The sequence below is a fragment of the Takifugu rubripes genome, chromosome 8 (assembly GCF_901000725.2).
Source record: "Takifugu rubripes chromosome 8, fTakRub1.2, whole genome shotgun sequence".
Classification (NCBI taxonomy): Eukaryota; Metazoa; Chordata; class Actinopteri; order Tetraodontiformes; family Tetraodontidae; genus Takifugu; species Takifugu rubripes.
This window is the reverse complement of record NC_042292.1, coordinates 19237256-19259680: the sequence shown is the minus strand read 5'-3', so window position 1 is coordinate 19259680 and position 22425 is coordinate 19237256. Positions and strand designations below refer to the sequence as shown.

The window sequence follows — 22425 nt, the reverse complement described above, 5'->3', positions numbered from 1 at the left end:
CCTAACCCAACCCAACCCCAACCCTAACCTTGCAGGACTAATCCTGAATCTATTCTGGGCTCAGACCAGCTGGGAGCTGTGATCTGATCAGGATTAACAAATCAGCTGTCAGTGCTGTGATTTACACTGCTCAACATGCCCCGCCCCTTTAGGACGTCCAGCTCATTCATGTTAAAGAAATGCATTTGTGGGTGGGGCTTCTGACAGCCAGAGCGCCACCTGATGACGTGGCCAAACTTTCCATCACGACCTAAACTTACACTCTGTGTTTGAGTCCTTGGAGGGCGTCCGATCCGTCTCGCCGCCCGTCTGACAATATCGCCCAAACGTGTGTGGGCACAAGTCACGTGTCACATGGTCACCTAACGAGGGGGTCGTCTGTCCAAGATGGCCGACACGGCGTCCTGACATCAAACCACAGGCCATCAGTCAGGACCGACCCCCCCACCACACACACACACACACACACTCTCATTACTGACTCCAGGTTTGTGCTGAAGTCTAAAGAAGATTTAAAAAAAGCAGATCTCCCTCCCTCTCTCTCCGTCCCTTATCCTCTATCTCACTCATCCTCTCTCTTCCTCCCTCCCTCTCTCTTCCTCTCTCGCCCTCTGTTTCTCTCATTCGCTCCCTCGCTCTGCCTGACATCAGCATTTTCTGCTCTGGTTTGTCACTGAAGGATTTCTTTCTTTCTTTCCTCGACACTGACCGACTGTTGTTTATTTACCGATGGTTGTCTGAAACAGGTATGATGTCATCAGCCTGGTTTTATTGGTTCAGCTACATATTCTCACATTTAGCAATTTATCTTCAGGCTGAGGCTTTTAGTTGTGTGTGTGTGTGTGTTTTACATGATTGGATTAAAGGCCTGAGTTCTTTATTTAAATATTTTGATGCCATTAATAAACATGGAGTTCATTAACGAGAGACAACGCAACATTATTTAGCCGACGTGCTGCAGTTAGCTGGATTCTAAAGAGCTGTTGTGAGTCCGATTCTGGTGAAGTTCTGACAGATGTAAATCGGGCTGCAGAGTGGCCGTGAACATCGGCTGGGCCTCAAACTCTTGTTCCAGAAACTCTTAACGGAATGAAAGAGCTGTCGTAGTTTTCATAGCAGCCAACTTCATGAGCACGGCGAAGGTAAACGACGACGATGATGATGAGGAGGAGGATGTTGTTTCCTCCTTATTGCAGCCGAACTGCTGCTCATGTGTGTGTGTGTGTGTGTGACAGTGAAAAGGTGGAGGTGTGGTCAGCAGGTGTGATGAGCTGAGTTTAGATTTGATGATGATGATGGTGCAGGGCGGTCATCTTCCTCTCAGCTTGTGTTAAGAGTTTTAGCATTGTTACTATAGTTAGAGTACTTAGCGCTCTTTAGCATTAGCTAATGGTGTCAGCAAGCATTAACATGTGAAGATTTAGAGGTCGGAGGTCACGGTATTCAGGTGGATTCAGGCCGTGACGCCGATTAACAAGAGTCTGGCGTGGGTCATCGAACCGACGGCACCTGTCTGATCCGAAGGCCCAGCCGTCCACGTCAGCTGATCAGGAGCCTTTGTGGACGATGTCCTCATCCTAATGCACTTCCTGTTTGTGTGGTGTGTTGCAGGTGTGCAGGATGAGGTGGTTGCTCAGATCATGTCTCTGGTTGCTGCACATGGCACTGGTCTGGTCTGCAACCTTTAAGATAGCCCTGATTGGTCCCTGGTCATGTGACCCCATGTTCTCCCGGGCGATGCCCACAGCCGCGGCCAACCTGGCGTTGTCAAGGATACAGAGCGCCAGCACTCTGAGCAGAGGATACCACTACAGTGTCAAACTGCTGGACGAGGACTGTTCAGTGTCCAAAGGTCCTTAAACGCATCAAGAGTCCTTCATGAGTAACGTCTGAAAGATGGTTCAGAAGAATCATTCCAGGTTTCTTCTTCGTTGGTTTCTTTCAGCTCTGGCTGATCTGGGGGACATGGAGGGTTACGGCCACGTCTACATCGGGCCTTTTAACCCGATGCTCTGTCGCGCTGCGGCGTTATTCGCTGAGCACTGGGAGGCGGGGCTAGCGTCTCCAGGCTGCCTGGACGCCAACTGGCCCAATCTGCCTCCCATCACCCCACCAACCAGAGTTCTGTTCGCTGTTCTGCGGTACTTCGGCTGGGCACACGTGGCCGTCATCTCAGGTGAGCGTCCACGGGGGAGGGGCGTGGTCTGATGGCCATGTGCACCACAGAGTTCCAGAGAAGACAACGGTCTCGATAAAGGAGCTATAAAATGTTCTTTTAGCTCCGTCCGACCTTTGGGAGAGCACAGGACAGGAACTGGCCTCTGGCCTCAGAGCTTTGGGACTGCCCATTGGTCCTGTGGTTGCCATGGAGAGCAGCGGCAAGGGCGGAGCCAGAGAGGCACTGAAACGGATCCAAGGCGCTGACAAGGTCAAAGGTCAGAGGTCAAATCACAAGCACAAAATTCAAAGAACCATAGATGATGATGTCACCGACATTGAAAACACACATCAGAGAACATTTGATGATGTCTGTGCTTCAGTGGTCATCATGTGCATGAGCTCTTTGCTGATTGGTGGAGAGGATCAAGGAGAACTTCTGTTGGAAGCTCTGGAGATGGGGATGGTGTCTAAGGGTTACGTCTTCATTCCCTATGACGCCCTGCTCTATGCCATGCCGTACCAGGTAACCAATTAGAACAGCCTGGATCTGTTTTGTTCTGGTGAGGTTCTCAGTGGTTATAGCTTCTTCATTCCTGTCCAATCAGGACACAGTCTTTCCTCAGCTGACCAATAGCACTCAGCTACGGCACGCCTACACTTCAGTCCTGACTGTCACCATGGCGTCGGACCAGAGCTTCTACGAGACTCTTCGGGAGCTGCAAATCAATCGTGAGATCCGCTCACCTGTGGCTGTTACTCAGGTAACGCTCCTAAAGTGTGCTGGACAGGAGTGGGCGTGGCCTTCAGGGGCCGCTGAGGCATCGGGTCAATTATGTGACTGGAGGTTCCTCTCCACAATAATCCCGAACCCTTCTCAGGGAGGTCAGAGGTCACCTCGATCAAACATGTTGAGCTGATCTCAGCAGGTGCTGCTGCGGTGGCGGATCTCCCCCCGCACCGTAGTGAGGAGCTCTATTCGAGATCCACTGGCAAATAATCCGACAGAATCTCTTAGATTCTTTTAGTAAAAGCATTCTCCCCCCAAATACACACTTCCGGTGCTCAAAGAACGACCTGCTTCGTTGGGGGCTCTTTTAAATCAACATTATTGTTGCGCGCGTCCGTCGCTTCTCCTTGGCTGTGTCCGAAACCACCCCTATACCTTGTTTTTGCCTTTGTTATTTATATTTAATATTTTAATCTATTATTATTATTATATAAAGATAATAATAGGGTAAAATATTGCATTTTCAAAGAAACGACAGCTGAATGTGTTTGGGTATGTTTCGGATGGGTTAAAATAATTAAATAGACCTGGCCACTTTTCCCGGCGACCGGTTCGTAATTATTATGCGACAACATTACGTCATTTTACGTGCGCCCTAGTGTCCGAAAGCTAACTTTGAATTGAGTGCGCTACGTAGTTCACTCAATCCATGTCCCCCATGTAGGGAACGAGTGTGTGGTTTCGGAAACAGCCCGTGTGTCGCAAAAACGGCGCATTTGTTTGTTGTACGTCCATAAAACGAGTTCGTTGTGCTGCGACACCAAACAATAGTTCCGGGTGTGAGACGTTCCGAACCTGAACCGCAGGTCTGTGGAATCAACAGTACCAAGTGTAACCACTAGGTGGCAGCTTTGCTCAATCTGGAATTGATCTCTTCCTGAATCATTTATAAATCCTTAAATAAGTTCTGTAAAACAAAATCTGATTAGGGATGAATCTTTTTAAAAACATTTGATGATCACTATCTACTTTTCCATAACTCTCATCAATCAGTGTCAGATTGATCCTGGAGGACGTGAATGAACAGACACCCAGGCAGGAATCACCACCTGAGCCAGTGTAGATTTTGCTTGAGGGAGATTTGCTCGTTCAGTCCAACAGGAACAGCTCGCTCCGAATCCCGACCTGCCTCTTCCTGCATGCTTCTTCTACTCAGTGGAAAACAATAACAACATCTGAAGGACAACTTGAGTCTGGTACACTTCCACTGAATCCTTTCATCCGGTGACCAAGGAAGATTTTATTTTCTGCGCCTGTCTGCGTAGCTGAGATGAGTCTCTGCTCGCCACAATCTTAGCCGACCTGTTTCAACCCTTTTCCCACAATCAATCAGTAAATGTATGAATGTAACACAGTGGTTTGTGATCCATTCTCCCTGCAGGTGTCTCCGGTCTTCGGGACCATCTTTAACATGGTCTATTTTATTGCCAAGTCGGTAGAAGAGCGGCGTCAGGCGGGGGGCGGGCGCTGGGTCACGGGCGACCAGGTCATCCACTCAGATGGAGGCTTTGAATTCCAGGGTTTCAACCAGGTCAGAAACGGCTGATCACTTCTCAATAAACAGATTAGATCAAGAGAATGTGGCAATGACTAATAGTTTTGGACCCCTGATGTGATGCGACTGATGGATGAGCTGGTTGTGATCGTCCATTTCATCAGCTGTTGTATGGAGGGAAGGAGGGCCGAGGCCTCCAGGCCAAGTATGTGGTGTTGAATAGTGACGGCGACCGTCTGGTGCCGACACACTCGCTCGCTCCCACACACAGCGGCGGGCAGCTCGGAGGCCTGAGGCCGCTCAGTCGCTCCTTCATTTTCCCTGGAGGAAGACCTTCTAAAGACAACTTCTGCTGGTTCAATCCAGAGGAGGCCTGCAGTGGAGGTGCGTTCACAGACCTGCCTGGAGGGTGGGACATTTGTCCACTATGAACTTTAGATGAAAGGTTCCTCGACGGGACGCTTATTGGGACAGGACAGTTGTCACTAGTGTTGCTCATCTGCAGGCTTGGACGCCACCACCCTGTTCTTCATCTTCCTGTTGCTGTGCCTGCTGGTTGGAGCTCTTCTCTACTGGTTTAGGTGAGGTTCTCGCACGTGACCTCTCATAGTTCTTAGTTAGGGTTAGGGTTAGGGTTAGGGTTAGTTATGGTAAAGCCTGATGACTCCCTGTGTCTCCAGGAAGTACAGAAGGGCCCAAAGCATCGCCAAACTCGTCCTGACGTTGGACAACATCGTCTTCATCGATACTCAAGTCAGCAAGAAGGTGAGTGTCAGCGGTCAGTCACGGCTGTCACGGTACCGACGCCACTCCACGTTCCTCTCTGCTGTTCTGTCTCAAGAAACTGAACGACGAGTCGATCATGAGGAGTCTCCTGGAGATTAAGACTCCAGTACGCTCAGCTGCCCGGAGTTACATCCTGACATCACCTGAGAGCTCCAATGTCGGGATCCTGGAGGTACACCTGCACCTGTGCCAGTCCGCTTTTACACGTGGTGGCTAATGCTTGCCTGACTCTGTTCTCTGATTGGATGTGCCGTCTCCAGGGCGACTGGGTTTGGCTGAAGAAGTTTCCCGTTGGAAAGATGGTACCGTCTGTCAATCAGAACACCAAGAATCTGTTCAGTCAGGTATGTCTCTTCACCGAACGCAGCTAAAAAGATGCCCTCAGACGTCACAAACCAGTGGTTACCTTCACCTCCGCGCGCTCCAAAACATCCATTTAGGATCAGGACACTTGTTGGGCGTTTGTCCAGTTTCTAGCAGCTGTCAATCATAAATGACGCCCCGTTTCGCTGCCTGTGCCGTCCAGCTCCGAGAGATGCGACACGAGAACCTGAACCTGTACCTGGGTCTGTTTTTGGACTCCGGGATCTTCGCTCTGGTGGTGGAACACTGTCCTCGGGGCAGTCTGGCCGACCTGCTGGCCGACGGCGACATGAGGCTGGACTGGATGTTTAAGTCGTCCCTGCTGATGGACCTCATCAAGGTCAGAGGAGGTCCATTGGTGGTTTCCTCGGCTCTCGCTGCGCATTATGTGACGTCTCTGTTTCAGGGGATGAAGTATCTCCATCTACGAGGTCTGTGCCACGGACGTCTGAAGTCCACAAACTGTTTAGTCGACGGCCGTTTTGTTCTGAAAGTCACCGACTATGGACTTCACATGATCCTTCACTCTCAGAACCTTCAGCTTCCTGAAGATGAGCAAGGTAACGGACACCCAAAAGTCAATGCTGTCGTGTGTATTCCACCATGTGAACCTGTCTGTCTGACTGCACCTGTCTGTCAGAACTATTGTGGGTGGCTCCAGAACTCTTGAGAAATCCAGTCGAAGGAGGTTCGTTTGCCGGCGATGTTTTCAGTTTCTCCATCATCATTCAGGAAGTGATCACACGAACGCTGCCGTACGCCATGATGGACATGCCTGCGCGTGGTGAGGCAGCCGTCTGTCCACCTGTCTGACAGCCCGTCTGTCCACCTGTCTGACAACCTGTCTGTCCTTCAGAAATCGTGGAGCGTGTGAAGAAGCCCCCTCCTCTCTGCAGACCTTTGGTTTCTGTGGATGAAGCTCCCACCGAGTGTCTCAGTCTGATGAATGAATGCTGGAATGAAGAACCCAGTAAGAGGCCGTGTTTCGATGATATTTTCAAGCAGGTAAGAGGAGCTGAGGGCTGCCCCCTGCTGGCCCACACAGGTTACTGCAGCTCCAGTCTAACAGACGTCTGTGTGCTGTGTTGCAGTTTCGGGGTATCAACAAAGGAAAGAAGGCAAACATCATCGACTCCATGCTGCGAATGTTGGAACAGTACAGTTCTAACCTGGAGGATCTGATCCGGGAGCGAACGGAAGAACTGGAGGTGGAGCGAAGCAAAACAGACAAGTTGGTGGGGCAGCTCCTGCCGAAGTGAGGACACCCTGGAAACGGGCTTGATGTGGCTCCCCTGCCCCCTCAGCCTGTTGATGGAACCTGTGGGATCCTGTGTTGCAGGTCTGTGGCCCAGGCGCTGAAGAAAGGCAAGCCGGTGCGGCCGGAGCATTACGCAGAGAGTACGCTTTATTTCAGTGATATTGTCGGATTCACCACCATCTCGGCTCTCAGCGAACCCATCGAGGTCAGTGAAACGCTGTCGATCATCAGCGACGCCGATTAGACGCTTCAGCTGTGTGTGTGTGCGTGCGCAGGTCGTCGACCTCCTGAACGATCTCTACACCATGTTTGATGCCATCATTGCTACTCATGACGTCTACAAGGTAGCAACATCCCACATGCACCAGTATCCTGGCGTGAAACCCGTCATGGGTCAGAAATCAAGGCGCTGATGATGGTTTGTGGGCAGGTGGAAACCATTGGAGACGCGTACATGGTGGCTTCAGGTGTTCCCAACAGGAACGGAAACCGGCACGCGGCTGAGGTGGCCAACATGTCTCTGGACATCCTGCACTCAATAGCAGCCTTTAAGATCAAACACATGCCGGAGATCAAAGTCAAGATCCGCATCGGCCTCCATTCAGGTGGCTCCTGACACCCTGCAGCACCGCCATCCTGACCGGACCACCATCGGGGTTTAATGGACGTTCTCCGTGTGTGTGCAGGGGCGCTGGTCGCAGGCGTGGTTGGCCTCACGATGCCCAGGTACTGCCTGTTCGGAGACACCGTCACCACGGCGTCACACATGGAAGCATCTGGACTGCGTGAGTTAGAAAGAGACCTGGACAGGAACGTGTCGTGGCCCAGCTTCAATAGCTGATCCGTAATCATGTTTTTGGCTCATCCAGCCTACAGGATTCACATCAGCCTGAATACAGTGAAGGTCCTGACCAGCCTCAAACTGGGCTACCACATGGAGACCAGGAAGACCCAGGTACCGTCACAGGTGCTCCTAATGATGCAGAAATCACGAAACTGAACTGGTTGTTGCTGCAGGTGAAAGGAGCCGTGGACACGTACTGGCTGGTGGGTCGAGACGGGTTCGACAAACCACTTCCGGTTCCTCCGGACCTCACCGGAGGGTAAGAACGTCCGTCTCCCCCGTCGTTTTCCCCTGCTTGCCTCTCTTCCCGTCTCCTTTTCCATATTCCCTGTCTGACTCGCCTTCCCATCTCACCTGTCTCTCTCTCTCCTGTCTGCCTCCCCTGCCTGTCTCAGGGCCAGTAACCATGGCATCAGCCTGGATGAGATCCCTGTTGAGAGGAGACAAAAATTTCTGGACAGACAGAAGAGGAAATGATGCCAACACACACCAGCAGGGTCACACACGCTACAGGACAGTTTCAGCCAAACCATCAGCCAAGCTGCTGAAGTTGTTCTTCCTACCGTGACGCCGCTGTTACCTGCTCAGGTTCTTTGCTTCACGCCAACATCAAGTTCTCCTGAGGAGTCTGACGTCGCTGCTGCCACCTGCAGGATGATGAGGGAAAGGACCTTCAGAGCAGCAGGAGGCAGAAACATCCTGTTGGAGAGGAGTTGGACAGTGACGGACATATTTACTCTGGCTGAGGCACCGAGTCAGCTTCCTAATGTCCTGTTGGTATTTGAGTCTGCCAATAAAGCAACTCTTCACACTCGGTGATGCTCAGTCTGTCCACGTCGAGGACGCTCACGTCCTGCTGAGTCTGGTTTCACCTCAGGGCTTCAACAACTCCTCAATGATCCACACATGAAATCATCTCGTCTCACAACTGCACAACACTTAACAGGAACAAATACGACAGACAGACAGACAGACAGACAGACAGACAGACAGACAGACAGACTGAATGAATGAATGAATGAATGAATGAATGAATGAATGAATGAATGAATGAATGGCATCAGCCCATCAGGAGACAGCAACTGTTCTCGCCTCTCCGGGAAGACAACTTTAGGAAAATAAGCTCAAGTCACGCCTCCACAATAACCACAAATCCAGCTCAGTGCAGTCTGAACCCTAACCCTAACCCTAACCCTAACCCTAACTTTAACCCTAACCCTAACTCTAACTCTAACTCTAACCTAACCTAACCCTAACTCTAACTCTAACCCTAACCCTAACTCTAACCTAACTCTAACTCTAACCCTAACCCTAACTCAAACTCTAACCTAACTCTAACTCTAACTCTAACCCTAACTCTAACCCTAACCCTAACTCTAACCCTAACTCTAACCCTAACTCTAACCCTAACCCTAACCCTAACTCTAACCCTAACCCTAACTCTAACTCTAACTCTAACTCTAACTCTAACCCTAACTCTAACTCTAACCCTAACCCTAACTCTAACCTAACTCTAACTCTAACCCTAACCCTAACTCTAACCTAACTCTAACTCTAACCCTAACCCTAACTCTAACCCTAACCCTAACTCTAACCCTAACCCTAACTCTAACCCTAACCCTACCTAACCCTAACTCTAACCCTAACTCTAACCCTAACCCTAACTCTAACCCTAACCCTAACTCTAACCCTAACCCTAACTCTAACCCTAACTCTAACCCTAACTCTAACCCTAACCCTAACTCTAACCCTAACTCTAACCCTAACTCTAACCCTAACTCTAACCCTAACCCTAACTCTAAACCCTAACTCTAACTCTAACCCTAACTCTAACCCTAACTCTAACTCTAACCCTAACTCTAACCCTAACTCTAACCCTAACTCTAAACTCTAACCCTAACCTAACTCTAACCTAACTCTAACTCTAACCCTAACTCTAACCCTAACTCTAACCCTAACCTAACTCTAACCCTAACTCTAACCCTAACTCTAACCCTAACTCTAACTCTAACCCTAACTCTAACCCTAACTCTAACCCTAACTCTAACCCTAACTCTAACCCTAACTCTAACCCTAACTCTAACTCTAACCCTAACTCTAACCCTAACTCTAACCTAACCCTAACTCTAACCCTAACTCTAACTCTAACCCTAACCTAACCCTAACTCTAACTCTAACCCTAACCCTAACTCTAACTCTAACCCTAACTCTAACCCTAACTCTAACTCTAACCCTAACTCTAACCCTAACTCTAACCCTAACTCTAACCCTAACTCTAACTCTAACTCTAACCCTAACCCTAACTCTAACCCTAACTCTAACCCTAACTCTAACTCTAACCCTAACCCTAACTCTAACCCTAACCCTAACTCTAACCCTAACTCTAACCCTAACCCTAACTCTAACCCTCCAGCTCAGTGCAGTCCAAACTTTATTAACTCGCTGATAGTTCAGAGAAGTTCAGGAACACTTGTGAATCAACACAAACGTCAGGGACAAATGAAGCTTCTAACGACCTGACGCACAGAACACAACACTCTGCCATGTTGCTGGGTGACGGGGGCAGAGGTCACAGGGCGACCTGCCCTAACCCTAACTAACCCTAACCCTAAGTAACCCTAACTCTAACCCTAACTCTAACCCTAACTCTAACTCTAACCCTAACTCTAACCCTAACTAACCCTAACTCTAACCCTAACTCTAACCCTAACTCTAACCCACTCTAACTCTAACACCACAAACACAACTGGAGCGACACACTCGGCAACAACGTCCTGGCGCCACCAAACACGTTTTTTTCCTCTGGAGCGCTGCTGCTCCTGAACGCATCACTAGACTCAGAGACTGAACGATGGACCGAAGATCACGTCAGTTGCCTGAACAACAGCAACTTCTCAGGGAACAAACAAGCAACAAGTCAAATCCTGAATAGAAAAAAGAAACAGCCAGTTCTCCGAACTTTTCTTGTTCTGCTTTTGTTTTGGAATCTGAGGATTCGACTTCTCAGAACCTGTTTGTTCCGCTCTAATCTGGATCACTGATCTGTTAAACATCAGAGTCTCAGAAACTACAATGTTAAAAACACACAAAATCAAACTCACAGTTGAAATAAAGTGACATCATTTTGAGTTCTGTCTTAAATCCTGTCAATTCCAAACAAGTTGAAATTCAGTTCAGGCTGTAAATTCCAATTAAAAGCCAAGTTTTTCCAGGAACTCCATATAAGTTCTTCAATAAGTTCTAAGGGGGCGGAGCTAAGCGTTGCTGTATCGCCACCTCTGTGGCGTTGACACACACCGGCATCATTTCTCGTCACGGGTTCATCAAGCAGCTCTGAAAAATGCTGACTTTTACTTAACATTAGCTGTAAATGTTTGTATTATAATTTTTACATAGAACTTTTTATTTGTTCATTTTTTGTACTAAAATGATTTGAATAACTTTCTAATTTTTAAAATGAAAATGATCTTAACCTTGTCAGCAAGGTATAAAAATGGATGTGATGGAATTCATCGCAATAATAATAATTAATAATAATTAATAGCAAACTATTGGAAAATGAAACCACACGGGGAACTGTGGCTCTGGTGTAATTTTGGGGAACTTTTGCAGAACTGCTGTTTTTAGCACGCGCAATATTTAACCACTCAAATGACTTCAATGCCAATAAATGCACCTGAATAGGTTGAAGCTAACCACACTGGTCAATATTCGTTATCACCAAGACAAAACGAGTCAATAACCAATGGCTACGGTGTCATCCAACAAGATGGCGTCACCCGGCCGTGGCCGCTACCGTCCTGCTCGCCTTCGTTCCCACTCAAGCTGAAGTGGTGGATTCGCTCTCAGACTGTGAAGAACTCTTCCTCAAAAGTCCTCCCCAGATCCCGGGAATCTTGGGGAACGGGACAATCCTCAACCGCAAACAAAAGGCAGTTTGTGACGCTGTACGACATCACGCTGTACGTCTACAGAAGGTCGGTGGGTGGTAGAACCACAGGTACGTTCTCACTCCTCAGGAGGCTGAGGGAACTCTTCTGTTTGCTGCTGGAAGACCAGTGAGGGACGGTTCATCAAACGAGGATTATGAAGGAGACACAAATTACAACGGAGGCCGTTTATTCCCCAGCTGTCATGCATATGATGAAGCTGACATAAAGTCAACCTTCACGCTGACACACGCAGGTCCACGAGCGAGTCGTTCCAACAGAGGCAGCTGGAGAAAGATGGAGATTTGTGTCGCCTGTGTCATGAAAAAATACTGCAGCAACAACGGTTGTGTTGTGGCAGGAGCACGTCCCGGCTCCAGCTCATACATATACCGTCCTTCCTCTACACAGCATTCTGCTGCTACAGCGCCACCACCTGGCTGGCGAGTGAAGACGCGCTTGTGCACCTGGAGACACAAACTGAGATGGACTCAGCAAGATACTGAGCTCTGAAGGCTCCTTTAATATGTTTCCTTCAACTCGGTGTCCCCGCAGCACAAGCGTAGCCGGGATTCACAACCAAATTAACAAGGACAAATCATGCCGGTGACCAGGTCGACCTTCTACCACAACCAGATCCCCAACCACAACTGGCTCTTCAGCCACAGCTGGTTTGCCGACCACCACCAGCTCCTTAACCAAAACTCATTTTTCAACCACTACTGGTTCATCAACCACAAACCGTTCACCAACTAAAACCAGTTTCCCAACCACAGCTGTTGAACAGATGTGGAGACACAGTCAAGCTGGGTTCCATTCATCCCAGTTCCCACATGTTCAGTCAGGAACGCCCACAAAATTAGCGATTACACACCTGTGCCTTTGTGTTATGTTGTTTTAAGTCTTTGATCTTATTGTTTGATCTTTTTTTTTTTTTAATTAATTCCATAAATCTGGGACAATGTTACCAATTTACTGAAAAACTTTACATTGAATGTTTGAAGTGCATCATTAAAGAATTCTGGCATTATCGGGTACATTATTCACCTGTTGTTATAATCACAGGAAGCCCAAACATCCGACCTTCTGAGTGCTTCTCAAAATCTTCACAAATATGAAGCATCACATATTTAGTGGTGTTTAGGTAAAAGTCCACGTATATTTGTCTCGTATATCTGGTGCACGAGGCTCCTTTTGGCGTTAAAACTCAGCGTCACGTGTCAGTGAAAATGATCAGAACAAGTTTAACATCAAACAATAAAGAATTCCTTAACTTCATGTTGACAACACTCCGGAGGGTGTAGCACTTCCGGCTCAACCTGTCACGTCATGCATCGCGCGCGCACACACCACGTGACCACAACATTCAATCAACATTTAATCAGGATGAATTTCTTCCCAACTATTAAGCTCCTTCACATCTAAACAACTGTAAATGGAGTTGATGTAACGGGAATAACCTGGTTTTAACCACAATAAATGAGCGCTGTAGCGCCACCTTCAGGATTATTAGGAAACCTGCTTATAGAGGAAACCCGAGGAGACCTGCCAACATCAGCAGGACACCAGCACTGAGAGGAGGATCAATAATAAACTGGCGAGTGTGCACAGCAGCTCAGCTGGGAGTCACGGTGACAGTGAGCACGCGCACACGCGCGCACGCACACACTCACAGAAGCCATCAGCTGCGAGCGAAGAGGCGGTGAATCCGAGGTGAGTTCTTAAAGAGATAGATAGATAGATAGATAGATAGATAGATAGATAGATAGATAGATAGATAGATAGATAGATAGATAGATAGATAGATAGATAGATAGATAGATAGATAGATAGATAGATAGACAGATAGACAGACAGACAGACAGATAGAAAGATGGACGGATGGATGGATGGATCTGTTTTTGAACTCTTCATCCATGAGTGAAGACTAATCTGACAAGTTTCATTTGGAGCATATTTATTCGTTTTCTTGCTGTGAATCTTAGACGATCATCAGTTCGTGAACCTTTGATGTTGCTGAATGGAATCTTTGATGTTGCTGAATGGAATCTTTGATGTTGTCATCACTTTTGTCTGCAGTAATGTGATCTGTCCTTCACAATAAAGGTCAAAGATCAGAGGGAATTTGTAACAGGAAGTGTGCATGAATCTTTAATAACGGCGGCGTGTTTGTTCATGTGCGTCTGAAACCATATTGGACAAATTGATTTATTATTGATAAGACCATGAAAGCCAATAATGACTCCTGACTACATTATTGATGAGCTGATAATGAAGTTCCACAATAAGATGATTGTGAGATTACACAGGTGTGACACACACACACACACACACAGACACACACACACACACACACACAGACACACACACACACACACACACACAGCAAGTTTTACAAATCTCAAATGTTCGTACAGATGTCACGTTGTTCATCATTCCGCTGTTCAAAGTTCCGTCAAGTTTTGGGAAAGCCGTCCAGCAGAGAGCGCAGCTACAACGGTGTGCCGATCACACGCAGCGTCCACGACAACCACTACTGCTCCGTCAATCCCTGCTTCGTTGCCGTGGTGACAGAGTGTGCAGGGGGCGGGTCCTTCTTGGTGCTGCCCATCCATCATGTGCGTAGAGCGCGTTTCTTCCCTTTAGCGCTGTAGCAGCGACCACCCGGCCGCCTGCGTTCACCTTTTCTGTTCTGCCTTCTTTGACCCCCCAGACGGGCAGGGTAGACCCTCAGCACCCCAGGGTGTGTGGACACCAGGGCCGAGTCCTGGACATCAAGTGGAACCCGTTTGACGATCACTGCATCGCCTCGTGTTCGGAGGACTGCACCGTGAGCGCCGCCCTGCTGGCCCGGCTCCACGCACGCCGGAGCCCTCACGCTTATGTTTGTGCCTTCAGGTGAGGATATGGGACATCCCCGCTAATGGGGTCCAACAGAACCTCACCAAGGCCAGGAAGACTCTGGCTGGTCACTCCAGGAGGGTCAGCCTCATTGAGTGGCATCCAACGGCTGAGAACCTGCTCCTTAGCTCCGCCTACGACTACAAGGTCCAGTGTTATGTTGGTCTCAGCACAGATGAGATAACCCCCCCGCCACCAGGATTATTATTCCAAACCTTTCCCTTGTCCCGCTTCACCTCAGGTGCTCCTCTGGGATGTGTCACAAGTGGGTGCCGTGCTCAGATGTCCAATCAGGGTGGTTCTGAGGCCCATCTACCACCGCTATCCATCTGAGGCGCTGCTGCTGTCCGTCAGCTTCAACGCTGATGGCAGCAGGCTGGTGGTCACCTCCAAGGACAGAAGGGTCCGGGTCCTGGACCCACGGACCGGGAAGATCCTACAGGTGTGCCTCCGAGCCTCTGTCCTGTCCGCGGGTTCTGCTCAGGCTAATGTTGGGAATGTTGTTGCAGGTGTCACGCTCCAAGTCCCACCGGGCCAACAAGGTTCTGTACGTTAACAATTTTCAGATGCTTCTGTCCACTGGAAGTTCACCCTGGAACCACCGACAGATCGTCCTCTGGGACCCCGTATGGACTTTAATCTGAGCACCGGCCTCCAAACACCCTGGAGCTGATGAGCCTCGATCAGAACCTTCTCTTTACAAATGGACCTACTCTCTTCCTGTGTGTGTGCAGGAGGACTTATCTAAACCGGTGCATGAGGAAGATTTAGATGGTTCTGCCGGGGTTCTGTTTCCATTCTACGACCCAGACACACACATTCTGTACCTGGCCGGAAAGGTCAGACGTTCTCCCAGAAGTCCAGTCCAGCCGTTTGCAGGTGTGTGAGCGGTGTGTTTGCTGTAGGGCGACGGGAGCGTCCGGTGCTACGAGCTGAGCGGTGCCAAACCTTTCATCAGCTTCCTGACGGACTGCAGATCGCTGCTGCCACACAAAGGACTCGGTGAGCAACCGGGGCCCAGCTGGACCACAGCTGGACCACAGCTGGACCACGCTGAGTTCCCATAGGTGTGACGTCTCTAGTGGCACCAGGGAGAATCGGACCAGCGTCCAGAGCTATTAAAGACAGGTGCGAGCTGAAGGTGGACGCCCGCCTGTGGTGGCTGACCCTGCCGCTCGCTCTCCTTCCAGGGGTGATGCCAAAGCGCGGCCTGGACGTGGGCAGATGTGAGGTCTTCAGGTTTTACCGTCTCATCGCCGTCAAAGATCTGGTGGAGCCGCTGTCCATGATCGTACCAAGGAAAGAGGTCGAGGACGTTTACACTTTCGCTATCGTCACAGCCAAGGTTATGAGTTGTTTGGTGAACTTTGACCTCTTGCCCTCAAGTCTGGAATCTTCCAAGAGGACCTGTACCCAATGACGGCAGGAAACCAGGCAGCCATGACAGCTGAAGAGTGGCTGCTGGGCGTCAACAGAGGTCACACTGCCGCCCAACCACACCCCCCACCCTTCACTTATATATAAGTGATAATCAATGGTCTTTTTGGACATGTCCTTCAGGCCCTGTGCTGATGTCTCTGAAGCCTGGGACAGCCAACCCTTACCCAGAATCCTCTGCTGACGAAGAAGTGAACTTTATGAAGATCCAGATGGATCCACCTGCTGTTGCAGCGACCCTCAAAGAGGTGGACCTTCCAGGAAAGGTTGGACGAGGTCCTCCGTTATCGGTCCCACCTTTCGTTGGTGACTCCTCCATCTGAGCTTCTCTTTCTAGGCCTTCCTCCATGAACAACTGGCCTACCAGGACGCCAAGTACCCCCGAGAGCCGGGCGACCTGGTGGACTGGCAGCCGGACGACACCCAGATCCCACTGTGGACGTACCCACACTGCCAGGAACCAGCAGAGAGACCCCCGCCAACCACGGAAGCGGAGGTGAGAACCTCTCTGCCTGGCCTGAAGCAGGGGAACCCGCCAACACAATATCTCTGCTCGTCTTCGTTTCAGCTCCTGTTCGAATTTTACAGACAGCAAAACCAAATCCGAGAACTCAGAGAGGAACTCGACCAGAAGGATGTGAGTGTTCACCCGCAGAAGCTACAACTGCACCAGGTTCACTGATAGATTGATTTGTTGTGCAGATGAAGATTTCTAAGCTGGAAATGCAGATCAAGAAGCACCTGCCTCACCCAATCAGTGTCCAGGATGAAGGTCGGCATGGAACCTGTTAAGAAAGCACATCTCACAAATTTGTTATTTTTCCAAATCCATGTGACTTATCAACAGAACCATCTAATTAACTTCATGTTTTTTTTCTTTAAATAAAATCTAGACTAAAATTCATTGGAAAAGGTGCTTCTGTCACCACCACCAGGTGGCAGCACTCACCCCTAATTGCACTAGGTTGCCTGTGCTAGCAAGGAGGTTAGCCGTTAGCATAGAGGGAACCGGAAAAGCTGAGTAAAGACGACAAGAATCAAAATGGTACAGTTTTATTTACAAAGTCCTTGTGTTTTTATTTTTGACTTACAGAAGAAAAAAAAAACTCAGTGTGACTGTGAAATCTGAGCAGGAAGACAAAGATGGCGTTACCCAGGCAACCACACAAACACAAACATCTCTGAAAAAATATTTCTTTAAAAAGCTCCAACGGCAAAAGAGACAGGATTGCCCTGAGCGCGCTCGGCCTCTGGGGGGTCTGTCCGTGACGTCAGCGTCGCTGAGGAATGATGGGAAACGGAGCGACCCGCGGAGTTTCCTCCGCACAGGTGAAAGGAATGTTTACTGGATGGCAACAGCGTGGGAAATCTCAGTTTCAAAAACGGACATTTAGTCTCCTGATTGTCTAAAACAGCAAAAACTGCGGATGTTTCTTAGCGCAGTTTCTGGGTCACAAGCGGACGTTTGTTTCTGGTTCCGGTTCGGATCAGAACGACACAATTCAAGGTGAGAACATTCAGACGGAGAAGAAGCTGCTGATGGCCGCAGAGGAGGGGGCGCGGTGGAGCACGGGGGTCAGAGGTCAAGCGCTGGTGAAGAGGGGAGGGGCCAGAGCGCTCAGTCCTCCTCCTCGTCATCGTCCCCTTCGTCCTCAACGTCCCTCTTCCTCTTCTCTCCTTTGGCAGCCGTCGAATCCTCGTCTGAAGCGCAAACACCAAGTTACACGACGTGATCCGACTACAGGAAGTAAAGGCTGACCTGTTTCCCTGACCTTCATCCTCGTCCTCCTCTTCCTCGTCCTCCTCGTCCTCGCTGTCCAAGTCTCCGTTCACTTCTCCGTCCTGCACAAACATCAACAATAAGAAGCGCTGCACGTTTACTGGCCTCCTCCAGAACATCAAATATCCGGATGGGGACGCTCCGTCCCGGAGACTCACCTCATCCTCCCCGCTCTCGTCCTCCTCCTCTTCCGCCACCACTTCCTCATCATCCTCCTCTTCCTCATCTTCAAAGTCTTCAGATTCGCCCTCTAAGAAGCACCGGATGTTTACAAGCCTCAAACTCCCGTTTCTGCCGCCACTCGGCGCTTCGCGCTCACCTTCGTCGTCCTCGTCGTCCACGATGTCTCCCTCGCCGTCGGAGTCGGACGCCTCGCAGTCGTCGATGTCATAACCGTCCAGGTAGGTGAGCTGTGGGAGGAGCTTAAAGATGGACTCCCTGTAGTCGCCCAGGTTCGTCACCTCGCAGTTAAACAGGTCCAGGCTCTTCAGCTGAGGAAGCTTTTTCTGCCGAGGCAACAACAACCATTAACTCCTCCAGACGCGCGCGTCCGCCCGAACATTCAAACCCACCAGAGGCTCCAGCGTGCTGATGTCTTTGAACTTGTTCCCGCTGAGGTTCAGGTGTGTCAGGTTGACCAGGCGCTCCGCCAGCACCTCCAGACCGCCCGATATCCTGTTGTCGCTCAGCTCCAACTGCAGCCACACGTTTCAGTCAGCACCAAACCAAACATTCTGTGTTCAGACCAGACGAAACCATGCGAACCTTTTTTAGTTTGTCCAGTTTGGGGATTTCGGCGACGCTGCTCAGGCCCACGTTGATGAGGCTGAGCAGCTCCAGGTTGGAGAACTCTGCTGTGATGCCCTCAATCTTGCCGTCATCGGAGCGACAGTTGTCCAGGACCAGCTCCTTCACCTGCGGGAGGCGGAGTCACACACAAACGGTTGCAAGCTGAGCCTTTGATGTGGAATCAGAAACTGAGCCTTTGATGTGGAAGCTGAAACCGACGGCGGTTCACTTCCTGGACTCAGCGGCTCTTTCAAATTAAAGTCCTGTGGCGAATATTCCATAAGACGTATGTTTAGATTTACTCTGCGTGTGTGTGCGTGACTGCGCGCGCGCACACACCATGTTGGAAAGGATCCCGGCCGAGTCTGTTTATAAACTCCTGACACGTGACGCTGCTGTTAGCTGCTCCGCTAACAATTCCTCCACTTCTCCACCCGTAAACGCGACCCGCTGAAGGGGTCCGGGTCCAAATGACACGGGCCACATGCTGGTCTCGGAACAGTCACTACCGGGTTTGTTAAAAGCGACCAGCACCGAACAGGACGGCACCATTTTATCGAGCTAGCGTTAGCGGCTGCTAGCTGCGCGCCTTTAGCAGGTCGGACACATGGGCTCCGGCTAATCTCTGGAGAGGCGTCAATAATAACACCGAGTCGTGTGGAAGTGTATAAATAAGATGCTTTATGTATAGCTGAGGTGAGCAGCACCGTAACAGAACACCTTTGCTGCCCAACACGAGCATTAAAGCCAGAACAACTCGGAGTTGAGTTGGCTGAAAGAACCAGTGTTTCCTGCACTGTAACGGTAATAACCTGCTTTCCTGTAGGGTCCCAACTCAAGTGAGCCCAGAAGACGCGTGGCCACATCCAGCCGACATTAACCATTAAAGGCTGTTGGCCCCAATATCGAGATTATGAATATTAGGTAAAAACAAGCGCTAAACCGCTGCGCGTCCGCGCTCCGACCTCCGGTAGGAAGGCAGCTCCAGAGGCCGGATACCGGCCATGGAACACGGGACCGTAGGAATCCATGGAGACCGTCCAGGGGCCACAAACACTCTGCCATGTGCTCGCCATCTCCTGCTCCTGCGGCAGGACAAGTTCCAGCGCCCGATCAAGACACCAACCCGCTTTACTCACCTCCGAAGGCGGCCGGTGTCGCAGTTCTAAATTGACCCGTTTGTTCATGTCCATTTCCCCGTTTTCCCTGAGATTTGTCGTCGTTTCAACACGAAAAACTTATTTTCACCTCGATCCTCTTCTGACTATCAACGTGCCAGTACCGCGGTGAAGCTAGCGAGGGTAAAAACGGGGAACTTCCGGGTGCAACTTCCAAAATAATACTCAGGACACGACATCTGAGGCGCGCTGGGCGGTTCCCCAAGCATTTATTGTGAAGGAAAAGTCGACATCATCCGGTAATGGCCGGTTTTTGAACACACACTTGACGAAAGAACAGAAAACACAAGTAGGACGTATTCGTGTCGCACATGGAAAAAGTGGGTCAAATCATTTCTTCGAGAAGATACATTCATAAACGTAGGATTTTACAAATACGTGATCAAAACTAAACAGCTTGCAAAATAGATCGATTTTATTATTTATTTTGTTAATAAACCATTCAAAATGAAGCATCAAATTTTGATAAATTAGTTTAACACAGAAGGCAACGCGTTTTCTGTTTATTAATCTTAACAGATGATCAAACAACTATCGAAGTTGCACCAGAAAAGAAATGATATGATGAAAGCGTTGAATATCCGAGGGGCTCGTGAATGCATCGTTGGTTGGTTTTCAAAAGCCCGGTTGGCTGATGTCGCATCCGCAGCGCCCCCAGCGGCCATCGCCCGTCATTACACCCACTAACAGCGCGTGAAGGTGGAATTATCCCGGGAAATATGGCGGGAAATATGGCTCGGAATTATCATGTTCCATGCCGGAATCCAACAAAGGGATGAAATGTTCTACAGTGTAAACAGACTGAATCACGGTTTCTTCCTTCATTATTCAGAATTCTTTATTGTTATTACATTGTAGTTCATCTTCACGACAGGCAGTTATACGTACAGTGGTCTTAGATTATATCATCATCCAATACGAGGAGAGCAACAGTAAGAATTAGTATCACAACTAGGTTTTTCCCTGGCACAACCGCTCCCACCCTCCCCAACACACACCACGGAACCGACAACCCTCAAATACGCTACAGGTGCCAAAACTGTAAATAAATAAGAACAATAATCCAAAGTGCCAAAGCAATACGTAAATAATCATCCATGAAAAAGTATGCACAAAACGCGTCATGTGATGGGCACATGTGGGCCAACAGGAGGCGCCAGGTTCCACCGTCAGCAGACGGACATCCGGGTCGGGTCAGGTGACCAGGACCTAAAATCAGACCAACCAGAAGAAACTGTGGAAGATGCGTTTGACAGCCGAAGTCACCTGACCTGTGTGGATGGAGCCCAACAGATGTAGCTAACGTTTGTCCAGGTCAAAATAAGGGATCTTCTCTGACCACGACCGGCTTTGGAAATCAAAATAAACAGAGTCAACGTGGTGGAGGTCCAACTCCTCTTCAGGTGATCAATGCACCGCTAACGCTGCACATTCCAGAAAACAGAAAACTGTCTTAAAGCACTTCGAAATCTGAGGACAAGTGCCAAACACTTAGCTCGTCTGTGTCCAACTAAATAAATAAATACATGCCTGAACCATAAAAACGGATCATTAATGTTTAATCATGCCAGCTGGAGGAAAACCTGCCCGCTTATTTCCTGTCGGTCTGCAGATGTGACGCAGTTTGCTAGCATGCAGCTCACAGACTTACACAGGTGGACGAAAACTCAAAACATTCACAATCCTAAATGACAAAACACAAGTCAGCTCGAACCTCTGACAACAACCTGTTGGTTTTCTGTTTTCTGTTGCTGCCTTAGCTAGCCTCTTCCTGGTCTCAACACAAACAGGTGATTAGCATCCTGACAACTTTACAGCGATGAAGCCTTCGAAATATAAAAATGTTTTCTGTATAATTTTACTGTGAAAAGCCACAAACACAAATAATAAATCACGACAGTTATTTCGAGTGAAAGGTAAACTGGTTGGTCACATCTGGCACATTAGCATTAGCTGTGCTAGCACAGCTTGCGGTTGCTGTATGACCATGGAAGTTTTTAATAAAACAACTGTTTAGTTCTGATCTGTTTCTTAGTAGCTTCTGATATTTGACGCGACTATTCTTTTGATATTAATTTTTTTTTCGCTCGGCTCTGACGGAAGCTACCACACTGGGATCAAGGATTTGTTCGACTGTTTTGTTCGTTCTTGCAGACCCAATCCGCCGCTAATAAAAGAACATTTAACAATTAACATCGATTTTCACACTCAACACTGCTCTTCCACGTGTACATGCGCTGTATGTTGTTCATCTGGAGCTAGCATGGCTCAAATTAGCACTACGTTATGATTACACACCAACGCCCATCTTAAACTTTTAAAAAAATGTGATTTATGTATTTTATTCTAATAATCAAAGATCGTTAAACTTTAACACTGGAACTTTAAAAAAAGCACATTTCCATCAAATGATACTGAACATGGCGTTGCCCACATCCCACAATGCACTGCAGTCGTAACAGCGTTGCGCACAGGACCACAGTTAAAACTAAACTCATAGTTTCTGTATGATTACTGTTACCATGGTTACACGTGTGACATCATAAGGTTCTAAAACAAACCAGAATCACAGGAGTGCAGAAAAAAAAGTGGTTTTTGTGTTATTCCGTGGATTTAATGGCACTGGGAAAAATGTCGCACACGCAGGAAACACGTATGAACAAAGACTGAGCTCTGCTGGTTCAAGCTCGCGAAGATGTCGAGTCCGATCTTAGTGCA

At 48.9% G+C, this 22425-nt stretch overlaps 3 protein-coding genes and 1 long non-coding RNA gene across 8 annotated transcripts; 2 read left to right on the top strand and 2 right to left on the bottom strand.

The window, feature by feature from the left end:
- Positions 1–87: 87 nt before the first annotated feature.
- On the top strand, positions 88–8507 carry LOC101072371 (retinal guanylyl cyclase 1-like). 2 transcript variants are annotated; one of them, XM_029839981.1, is made up of 23 exons: positions 88–746; positions 1612–1852; positions 1946–2176; positions 2280–2435; positions 2541–2683; positions 2766–2921; positions 4329–4478; positions 4607–4826; positions 4948–5023; positions 5123–5207; positions 5284–5400; positions 5489–5572; positions 5755–6151; positions 6232–6375; positions 6448–6596; positions 6683–6846; positions 6931–7054; positions 7125–7193; positions 7280–7454; positions 7536–7634; positions 7719–7804; positions 7867–7952; positions 8089–8507. In XM_029839981.1, the coding sequence occupies exons 2-23, from the start codon at positions 1621–1623 to the stop codon at positions 8168–8170; spliced, it is 3225 nt and encodes a 1074-aa protein (XP_029695841.1). In that variant the 5' UTR covers positions 88–746; positions 1612–1620; the 3' UTR covers positions 8171–8507. The 2 variants fall into 2 exon arrangements, with proteins under 2 accessions (XP_029695841.1, XP_003978670.3); XM_003978621.3 differs by lacking the exon at positions 88–746 and having other exon boundaries at positions 860–1852; positions 5755–5931; positions 5998–6151.
- On the bottom strand, positions 7628–8554 carry LOC115250661 (uncharacterized). Of its 3 annotated transcripts, none has more exons than XR_003889230.1 (4): positions 8423–8554; positions 8274–8340; positions 7891–8123; positions 7628–7822 (listed from the first exon to the last, which is right to left on the bottom strand). It is a non-coding gene; the product is annotated as an uncharacterized lncRNA (long non-coding RNA). The 3 variants fall into 3 exon arrangements; XR_003889231.1 differs by having other exon boundaries at positions 8431–8535; XR_003889229.1 differs by lacking the exon at positions 8423–8554 and having other exon boundaries at positions 8274–8349.
- A 4527-nt stretch (positions 8555–13081) lies between these two features.
- Positions 13082–16934, top strand: LOC101072597 (coronin-2B-like). The gene is made up of 14 exons (XM_003978622.3): positions 13082–13335; positions 14040–14240; positions 14336–14452; positions 14521–14670; positions 14765–14965; positions 15033–15149; positions 15258–15362; positions 15429–15525; positions 15714–15829; positions 15910–16000; positions 16084–16226; positions 16298–16456; positions 16529–16597; positions 16663–16934. The coding sequence occupies exons 2-14, from the start codon at positions 14040–14042 to the stop codon at positions 16750–16752; spliced, it is 1656 nt and encodes a 551-aa protein (XP_003978671.3). The 5' UTR covers positions 13082–13335; the 3' UTR covers positions 16753–16934.
- A 63-nt stretch (positions 16935–16997) lies between these two features.
- LOC101069801 (acidic leucine-rich nuclear phosphoprotein 32 family member B-like) lies at positions 16998–19847 on the bottom strand. Of its 2 annotated transcripts, XM_011619970.2 has the most exons (7): positions 19669–19844; positions 18506–18655; positions 18313–18435; positions 18060–18246; positions 17899–17990; positions 17733–17802; positions 16998–17661 (listed from the first exon to the last, which is right to left on the bottom strand). In XM_011619970.2, exons 1-7 carry the CDS (start codon positions 19720–19722, stop codon positions 17579–17581), a joined length of 759 nt encoding a protein of 252 aa, XP_011618272.2. In that variant the 5' UTR covers positions 19723–19844; the 3' UTR covers positions 16998–17578. The 2 variants fall into 2 exon arrangements, with proteins under 2 accessions (XP_011618272.2, XP_029695910.1); XM_029840050.1 differs by having other exon boundaries at positions 17899–18246; positions 19669–19847.
- Positions 19848–22425: the final 2578 nt, after the last annotated feature.